Below are 10,000 nucleotides of genomic sequence, written 5' to 3'. Positions count from 1 at the left end.
TTTAAATCCCGTCTCAAAACTCACCTTTTCCCTCAGCAATAAGTTCAATTGTGGCAGGTCCACTTCCTTTGCGTTAGCTGTGCTTGACTATGTGTGTATACATATGTATGTGTACATAACTAGATGCATGTATATGAATATGTATTATGTGTGCATGGGTTTATGTAAGTTTGTGCCTGCCTATGTGTGCGTATGTGTTAGGGTAGCTGTTAGATACACGTGTATGTTAAAATGTATGTATGCAGTGTGTGTGTGTGTGTGTGTGTGTGTGTGTGTGTGTGTGGTCACATTTTGGTGTGTGTATTTAACATAGATGTAATGTTTCATGTTAACAAAAGCGTTTTTGTAAAGCATCTAGAGCAGATTTCTGGATAGTGTGCTATATAAGTATCCATTATTACTCGTATTATTATTATTATTATTATTATTATTATTATTATTATTATTATTATTATATGCAGTGTGTGTATTTTTGATCTTGCTGTTGTAAATTTGACAATCACTTCTTCTTCTTTTTTTTCTTCTCTTTTTCATTAATTTTCTTGCCCAGAGGGCCGGATGTTAAACAAGCAAATTGTGCTCACTCCATTGCATTCTCAAAAAAAAATCGTTCGTTCGTTCTTTGTCTGTCTGTCTGTTTGTCTGTCTGTCTCTCTGTCTCTGTCTCTGTCTCTCTCTCTCTCTTCCCCGCCTCTCTTTCCCACTTCTCTCTGTGTGTGTGCGTGTGTGTGTGTGTGTGAGAGAGGGAGAGAGGGAGAGAGAGAGGGAGTGTGTGTGTGTGTGTGCGCGTGTATGAGAGAAAGAGATAGAGAGAGAGAGAGAGTGTGTGTATATGTGTGTGTATGAGAGAGAGAGAGAGACTCGGAGAGTGTGTGTGTGTGTGTGTGTGTGTGTGTGTGTGCATGCGTGTGTGTGTGCGCGCGCGCGCGCGGTGAAGATCCACCCCGTTGCACAATCTTGCCTCGCATCTGGCACCTCTGACGAAACGTTGCAGCCGTAAACGCTTTCGCCACCACTGAGTGCAGCAGTTAAGTTACCGCCTTCACAGCCACCGCACCACACGCTCGTTCAGCCTTTATCGTGGTGCGCGCGCTTGTGTGTGTGTGGGGGGGGGGGGGGGGGGGGGCGATCGGGGAGGGGGGGGGGACGCCTGCTGCGCGCGCGTTTGTTGTCAGCCAATCCCTGAATTTGCGAGCAAAACAAGGTAATAATATCTTCCCAGGTGCAGTGGATGCGAGAGAAGAAGAAAAACAACAACAGTGATTCTTTAAGCTGGACCCAGGTGTCTGATAAAAAAATTTTTAAAATCAAGGTGAGAAGGGGAGGAGGACTGACGTCGTATTTACTACTATTCCCGATGTACCCGTTCAGACCGCGCCACTGGTATGCCTGTTTTACGAGAAGAGTTGATTTTCGTGGGACTTGTAGCTACTAGTGCGGAGTGGTCTTTGCGGCTCGTTTTCCGTGTCGTGAACGCGAATGAAAAGATTTTATATTGGACTGTGGTCATGGATCTTTATGTGACGTGGCATTGTGGAACGTGAGTCGAGAATAAGAAAGACTGTTTGGATACGATTTGGTAGGTTGTTTTTTTTTTGTTTGTTTTGTTTTGTTTTGTTTTATTCTTTCTTTCTTTCCTTTACTACTTGGGTGTGATTTGCTAAGACGCGAATTGAAAGAAGAGGCGTGTGCTTGAGTTCTGCTGCAAACCTTCCCTGGCTGCTGTGCTTGCACGTAAGTTCTTTTCCTTCTCTCTCTCTCTCTCTCTCTCTCTCTCTCTCTCTCTCTCTCTCTCTCTCTCTCCTCTGTCTCTCTCTGCCTCTCTCTCTCTCTCTCGCTTCCGTTCCGTACAGATGTGAGCGATGTTGTGTCTGTCAGTTTGACGCTGTGTTATACTCGTACATTATACATGTATTAAGTATTCAGTATAATTACATTAATATGCGTACATGTTTGTGTGTCTCTTAGAACAACGGCAGATGTGTAAGTCGGCCAAAGTGCTAATATCTTCACCGTTGGAAAATAAAGATTCATTCATTCATTCATTCAGTCATTCTCTCTCTCTCTCTCTCTCTCTCTCTCTCTCTCTCTCTCTCTCTCTCTCTCTGTGTGTGTGTGTGTGTGTGTGTGTGTGTGTGTGCCAAAGGCTAAGTTATGTGCATGTACTGTGTATGTGTCGGGTATCACAGAGTAGTGACATATGCATTCAGTTGGGCCAAAGGCAGAGACGTGGGATCAACGATCTCTCCGCCCACTGCAACGGGAAGTCATTAACAGCTTGAGCATAATAATATGCGGGTGGGTATTATGTGGTATTAAATATTATGTGGGTGTATGTGTGTGAATGTGTGTCTCCATGTTTTACATTTATTTGCTTATTTATCATCATTGTTGTCTTTTTTTATTTTTTTATTTATTTATTTGTTATTACTACTACTACTACTACTACTACTACTACTACTGCTGCTGCTACTTTTTTAAATTATAATTATTATTTATTTATTCATTTATTTATGTACGCTTATAGTTGACTTCATCACGTTTTTGCGCCTTATACATAATATTAGTAGTGGTAGTAGTTATTTTTTAATGTATTTATCTATTATTTATTCACCTTTCTTTTTCTCAAGGCTTGACGAAGCGCGTTGGGTTACGCTGCTGGTCAGGCATCTGCTTGGCAGATGTGGTGTAGCGTATATGGGTTTGTCCGAACGCAGTGACGCCTCCTTGAGCTACTGAAACTGAAACTGAAACTGATCTACTGCGAAGGACTATGACTCTCATACTAGGAGGCAAGATTGCACTGGCTCTTACTCTTAGTGCTGCAGCCTTGAGAGCTAACTAGTTGACCTTCAGGAACCATCCTCAACGCTCACTGTCGGAGAACCCTCAAGGTGTAACTTTGGCGAGACACTCTCCATTATAATCAAAGTCAAGCCCAGATAGTCGCGACAGCAGGTGCTTCCTTGGCTGTCCTGACGGTCTTAGTGAGACACGACTATCACCACACACACTGTCCTACGTGTAGGGGGACGGGGGGGTGGAGGGGGGGGGGGGGGGAAGATGGTAGAATGGATAAGACGCTTATTTGGCAATACGGTGTCTTGTGTTCAACAACAACCAAATCACCGCTATGTGCTTGCGTTCGTGTCAGTTTGTGTTTGTGCATGCGATACTGTGTGTTCTGAATTTGAAATATAAAAAAAAAAAAAACACAAAAAAACACAAACACCTATGCTAACTTATTGGAATATTAAAAAAAAAAAAAAAAAAAAAAAAAACCCACACCTAAGCTAACTTACAAATGAAATGTTGAGATAGTTAGATTCTTACTATAAAGCTTGAGGAGTTTGTGCAGAGTTTAAGGTTACCGACGTTGTCGCCATGTAATTGTTTTCTTGTAAGTCAAGAAAGGAAGAACAAGAAAAGAAAAGAAAAAAGAAAGAAAGAAAAAAAAGAAAAAAAAAGCCACACATTCTTTACGATTGAATAGTCACCACATGTTCACGCCAGACAAAATTTTGGCACAGACTGCTTTTACCAGTCGTTAAGTCAGGTCGTTTATTTTCTCCAGAAACATAACCCGAAGGCAGAAAACTCCGTGCGTTTGTGGGGGCGGGGATGGGGGGGGGAGAGGGGTAGGAGAGGGGCCGGGACTGCAGACACACAGGTGTGGGAGGGGGGAAGGGGGATAGCGTTTTTTTCCGAGTTTGTTTTTAGTACCAGTAGTACCGTCTGGTCTACCTATATTTAGCGGTCTGGTTCTACACGTATCTGTCAGTCAGTGGAACTTGGCTGCCCCCGTCTGTTACTTTATTCTCCCCACATCTCTCTCTCTCTCTCTCTCTCTCTCTCTCTCTCTCTCTCTGTCTGTCTGTCTGTCTCTCTCTGTCTGTCTGTCTCTCTCTTTCTCTCTCGGTCTTTCTCTCTCTGTCTGTCTCTCTCTCTCTCTCTCACTCGCTCTCTCTGTGTCTTTCTGTCTCTGTCGCTCACCCTCTCTCTCTATCACTCTCTCTCTCTTTATCTCTCTCTCACTCTTTGTCTGTCTGTCTATATGTCTGTCTGTCTGTCTCTCTCTCTCTCTCACTCTCTTTCTCTGTCTCTCTCTGCTCCTCTCTCTGTGCCTCTCTCTTTCACTCTGTCTCTCTCCCACTCTGTCTCTCTGTCTCTGTCTCTCTCTCTCTCTCTGAAATACACCAGCCCATTTTTACTGTCAAAACCAAGGCAGGCAGATGATGCTTCTGTATATTACCCCTCTAAGGGGTTATGACTTCTATGAATAAACCGTTTCAGCTTCTCTCTCTCTCTCTCTCTCTCTCTGTCTCTCTCTCCCCACCCCCAATCTCTCTCCCCTCTCTCTCTCTTTCTCTTTCTCTCTGTCCCTCTCCCTCTTTCTTCACCCTCTCTCTCTCTCTCTCTCTCTCTCTCTCAGTCTCTGTCCTGTGTTCAACAACAAACCATCAGTTGTGGCTCCAGAAACAGATAAGCTGTTGATGCCTTCGACGTGTTTTTTTTTTGTTTTTGTTTTTTTGTTGTTGGTTTTTTTTTTACGGAAAACAAGTTTCCTGTTGGTTTGGTGTGTGGTTGGCAAGCTGTTCTGCGTTGTAGCCTTTATCCTGTAATCCCCTTCGTCTGAGCTCTGTGGGCCTTACGTAACATCCGTAAGATCTTTCCTGTAACCCTTCTGCATCCAGATAGAACGTTTTCTGGTGGGGGGGAGGGGGGGGGGGAAGAGGGGACCTGGAAAGTGGGATTCTTATTTCTTATTCTTGTTGCTTATAGTCCAGCCCGGACCGCACAGGGCCATGTCAAGACTGCCAGACCATGTAAGAATACTCAACCGCGTCAATACAGAACTGTCACATCTACAACAAAACACTAATACAAACCCGCAAAACACAGTTCATGATACAGTATCCCAACCATTTAGCCCCCCTTATGGCAAATAAGACCAGGCCATGCTGAGGACGCCAGCCATTCCGCTTAATTTTTCATCCCCCCCCCACCCCCTTTTTTTTTCTCAAGGCCTGACTAAGCGCGTTGGGTTACGCTGCTGGTCAGGCATGTGCTTGGCAGATGTGGTGTAGCGTATATGGATTTGTCCGAACGCAGTGACGCCTCCTTGAGCTACTGAAACTGAAACTATCATCCCCCTATTACAAAAAAAAAATCGAGAAAAATTAACAAACAATACTTCAAAGCCAAACAAACAAACATAAAAAGGCCATGTAGGCAAATAACAATGCACAATGGGAAGCGATTGCCCACCCCAGTGAGTACATCTCACCTAATCGCTATAGCAAACAGCACAGATAGTGTATCATACACTGCGGACAAGAGAAAAAAGTGTCAAGGCTTGCTAGAAAAAAAAACAACAGAAAGGAGAATGGACTGGGAAGGCAGAAAAAGGAGACAACAACGAAGGAAGAGAGAGAGAGAGAGAAAAAAGGCAGAAACAAAGAGAATGATAGAAAAGAGGAAGGACATTTCTAGCACAGAATTTCCAGAAGGGTAGGGGATGCTATTTATACGGACTGATCCCCGTGCATCCCTACGGGGGATGGAGAGTTGGGGGGTGGGGGGTGTGGGGTGTGGAGAGTGTGAGAAAAGGGTTAGGAGGGTGTCGGGGTAGGAGATAAAAGCTCCACCCAAAAGAGTGAAGGATGGCAATGGATAAAGGGTTGCGAGGAGTTGGAGGAGAAGGGGGAGAGGGTAATCTCCATCTCGCATCTCTGCGTCTAGAAGAGCAATGCAAAATAAAAAAAATAATAATAATATATAAATAAATAAATAAGATACGACCAGCCCTTCCGGTGTGTCCTACTTTCCCAGGAGAAATGCTCGTGTACTTTCTTAACTTGAGACACAAATAACAAACAACAACAGCACCAAGAAGAAAAAGGGGGTGGGGGGTTGGGGGTGGGGATTGTCACAGATGTTGGCATCATCTGACAGGACGTCAGACGTTACGAGAGATGTGCCTGCGGCGCACCAATTAGAAAAAAAAAAACAAAAAAAACAACAACAAAAAACTTGAGAGAAGAGATGGTCAAGCCATGACCATTTGTTTCCCAGTTCGTGTGTTCAGATGCGCGAGCACTGTCAGTACCGTTTTGTTTGTTAAAAAAAAAAAAAACATTGTGAATAAGAATTTATCTTTAGGCTGGTATAAATAACACTGCATAATGGGCAGCTATTGCCCACAGATATATATATATATATATATATATATATATATGTGTGTGTGTGTGTGTGTGTGTGTGTGTGTGTGTGTGAGTGTGTGTGTGTGTGTGTGTGTGTGTGTTTGTGTGTGTTTGTGTACACACACACACACACAATATATATATATATATATATATATATATATATATATATATATATATATATATATATAATGATGTTCGTCCATCGGATTCGAAGATGACCATGGCTTCAAATATCAGATGGGAGATCGGCGGCTGTGGGTCCGGAGGTCACACACACACACACACACACACACACACACACACACACACACACACCCGTATATGTATGTATGTATGTATACAAGGTCCGTGTTGTTTTTGAAGAGGAAGGTGGCAGAATGGCTGAGAGGCTTATCTATCTATACAGTGTCTGTGAGGGTCTGGGTTCCATTCCCGGTGTCGCCCTTTTCTCCCAAGTTTGACTGGAATGGGAAATCAAACTGAGCGTCTGGTCCCTCCGATAGGACGATGAACCGAGGTCCCGTGTTCAGCACGCATTTAACATACTGAAAAAAAGACCCCACAGCAAATGTTGTTGTCCTCTGACTAAATTCTGTTGAAGAAATTACTCTGAAAGGTATCTCTCTGGTCTCTCTCTCTCTCTCTTCTCTCTCTCTCTCTCTCTCTCTCTCTCTCTCTCTCTCTCTATATATATATATATATATATATATATACGTGTGTGTGTGTGTGTGTGTGTGTGTGTGTGCGTGCGTGATATGTATGTATATATATATGCACTCAGGGCGATGTGTTATGCTGCTGGTCAGACATCTGTCTTGCAGTTGCGGTGTAGCGTATATGTGTTTGTCCGAACGCAGTGACACTGCCTTGAACAGCGCGTGGGATTACACATTGTGTATGCTTGCGTGCGTGCGTGCGTGCGTGCGTGTATGTAAGCGCGCGCCTGCCAGTGCGCACGCATGCGTACGTGCATGTGTGTGGGTGGTGGTTGTTGTTTCGTTTGTTTTGGTTGTTTTTTTTTTTTTTATCTTATGTCTGCAATTCGCCAAGCTGTTTACGATACACGGCTTGTATTGCTTGCAACTCCAGTTTCGGCGCAGCTAGAGTGTATCACCTTATTTCAACTTTAACCTTTTAGAATTTCATGTGTCATTTCACACAGAAACTATTCCTGGTTTTCAGCTGCTGCGGAACAGAATGAACAGCAAGAGGATTAACGGTCATTCAGTTTCTTGCCGGGAGCGAGGGAGGGGCGGAGGGTGAAGGGGGAGGGAGGGTAGAAAGGAAAAATAACCAACTTGAAAAGGACATCGAAGAGGAATAAATGACGGAATGGATTTTGGACTGTTCTGTTAATAAAGAGTTCGCTTCAAAGAATGATAGAGGAAAAGTGTAGACAGATTGCTGGGTCCTTCTTGTGTGTGTGTGTGTGTGTGTGTGTGTGTGTGTGTGTGTGTGTGTGTGTGTGTGTGTGTAAGTGTGACCAGAGTGCGGTGTACAGGACTGACAGGAACGATGCTCTGTTGTTTATTAGTGAAATTGGTTTCTATGATCTTGTATTACTTTGGATTTGGATTTACTTTTTTTTTTTCTTTTTTTTTTTTTTTTTTTTTTTTTTTTTTTGATTCGTCACGACAGATTTAGTTTAGACATGCTCATATTCTTTCAAAACCAAGTAGTAAAGACATTTTATGTGAACACACACATAGCAGCTATATAGCTTAGGTAGCAACAAGCAAAAGCTTATGGTGTGCTCACGACAGATTTCACTTGTGTGAAGTTTTCGGTCGGACTTGCCCCTCTCCGTGGAAAGGACGTCCAGTTTCAGTTTCAGTTTCAGTAGCTCAAGGAGGCGTCACTGCGTTCGGACAAAACCATATACGCTACACCACATCTGCCAAGCAGATGCCTGACCAGCAGCGTAACCCAACGCGCTTAAGGACGTCCACCACAGTGCATCACCGCCTTTGTTTGTTTGTTTGTTGTTGGTGTTTATTTGTTTTTTGTTGTTGTTGTTTGTTTGTTGTTGTTTATTTGTTTGTTGTTGTTGTTTGTTTGTTTTTGTTTATTTGTTTGTTGTTGTTGTTTATTTGTTTGTTGTTGTTGTTATTTGTTTGTTGTTGTTGTTTATTTGTTTGTTGTTGTTTATTTGTTTGTTGTTGTTCTTGTTGTTGTTTATTTGTTTGTTGTTGTTCTTGTTATGGGTTTGTTTGTTTTTTTGTTGTTGTTGTTTTGTTGGTTTTTTTGCAGCGGGGGGGGTGGGGTGGGGGTAGGGGGTACTTCTTTTTCCCTCAACACATAGCAGGGATAGCCCTTTCTTGTTTTGTTGCTGTTGCTGCGGGTTCTTTGTCTTGCGACAAGGGCATGCCATGCTGCACACGAAACATCGGGGGGGGGGGGGGGGGGGGGGGCGGGGTTATCGTCACACTCGAAAGACTAGCATCCAGATGACCACCCATGGTCTCTTCGTGGAGGAACTAGGAGGAGGAGGGAGGGAGGGAGAGAGGAGAAACAATACCGGTCCGTACCTCAGGGTGATGTGGGGCTCGAACCTGTGCACGGAAGTTCGCTTCTCTATTTTTGGGTGCATTTCCACTGGGCCACCACCGCTCCTATTGTGGTGCATGTGCCAGTACTGTTTACATCAGGCAGCGAGGATTTGGCCGCTTTGGCGCGGTCTGTCTGTCTTGTCTGTCTGAGAGTTGTAGTGTCTTTTATCGTCACACTCGAAAGACTAGCATCCAGATAACCACCAATGGTCTCTTCGTGGAGACACTAGGAGGAGGAGGAGGGAGGGAGGAGAAACAATACCGGTCCGTACCTCAGGGTGATGTGGGGCTCGAACCTATGCACGGAAGTTCGCTTCTCTATTTTTGGGTGCATTTCCACTGGGCCACCACCGCTCCTATTGTGGTGCATGTGCCAGTACTGTTTACATCAGGCAGCGAGGATTTGGCCGCTTTGGCGCGGTCTGTCTCTCTTGTCTGTCTGATAGTTGTAGTGTCTTTCTGTGTGTCTATCTACCTGTCTATCTGTCTGTCTGTCTGTCTGCCTGCCTCTCCCCCCCCCTCTCTCTCTCCATTAATCTCTTTCCTTCCCTTCCTCTGTGTGCGTGTGTGTGTGTGTGTGTGTGTGTGTGTGTGTGTGTGTGTGTGTGTGTGTGTGTCACTGTCCTTATGTGACTGTCTCTCCCCCCCTCCTTCCCTGTCTCCCCTCTGTGCGTGTGTGTGTGTGTGTGTGTGTGTGTGTGTGTGTGTGTGTGTGACTGTCTCACTGTCTCTCACCTCTCTCTCTCTCTCTGTGTCTCTCTCTGTCTCTCCCCCTATCTCTCTCTCTCTCTCTCTCTCTCTCTCTCTCCAATACTTACATTTCCATTATGTAAAACTGAAAAAAAAGAAGATGAAATGCATAATTTATTGTGCTGTCCTGCTTTGTGTCATCTCAGGCCAGATTACATTCCTAAAAAATTGTACGTGAACCCATGTCTCTTCCATGTAACATTTGCTGATGACAAACCAAAATAACAGTATAATGAAGAATCTCTCCACATATTTATATAAAGCCTTTAAGAGGCGCACTGATCCTGTTAAAGAATAAGATATTATGTGTTTCTGAATGCTTTGGCTATGACACTGATTGAAGTACCTAAAGAAGTTGTCGACTCATTTTTGCTTGTACATCCTTTAGTCTTTTAATAATAATAATAATAATAATAATGGTATTTATATAGCGCTGAATCTTGTGCAGAGACAAATCAAAGCGCTTTCGCACCAGTCATTCACACGCATGCATAA

General features: G+C 43.8%; 1 protein-coding gene across 2 annotated transcripts in view; it reads left to right on the top strand.

Moving 5' to 3' along the window:
* Positions 1-1,266: 1,266 nt before the first annotated feature.
* LOC143279405 (secretin receptor-like) overlaps positions 1,267-10,000 on the top strand; it is a 43,282-nt gene continuing 34,548 nt past the window's right edge. Inside the window, exons 1-2 of one of the 2 annotated variants that reach the window (XM_076583444.1) lie at positions 1,267-1,734; positions 2,211-2,298. In XM_076583444.1, coding sequence (XP_076439559.1) covers positions 2,293-2,298 — 6 coding nt within the window. In that variant the 5' untranslated portion in view covers positions 1,267-1,734; positions 2,211-2,292. The remainder of the gene's footprint in view (positions 1,735-2,210; positions 2,299-10,000) is intronic. The other variant, XM_076583445.1, reaches the window with a different exon arrangement.

The sequence above is a fragment of the Babylonia areolata genome, chromosome 2, assembly GCF_041734735.1.
Source record: "Babylonia areolata isolate BAREFJ2019XMU chromosome 2, ASM4173473v1, whole genome shotgun sequence".
NCBI lineage: Eukaryota > Metazoa > Mollusca > Gastropoda > Neogastropoda > Buccinidae > Babylonia > Babylonia areolata.
Note: the sequence above shows the minus strand (reverse complement) of the source record. Positions and strands in the feature narration are given on the sequence as shown.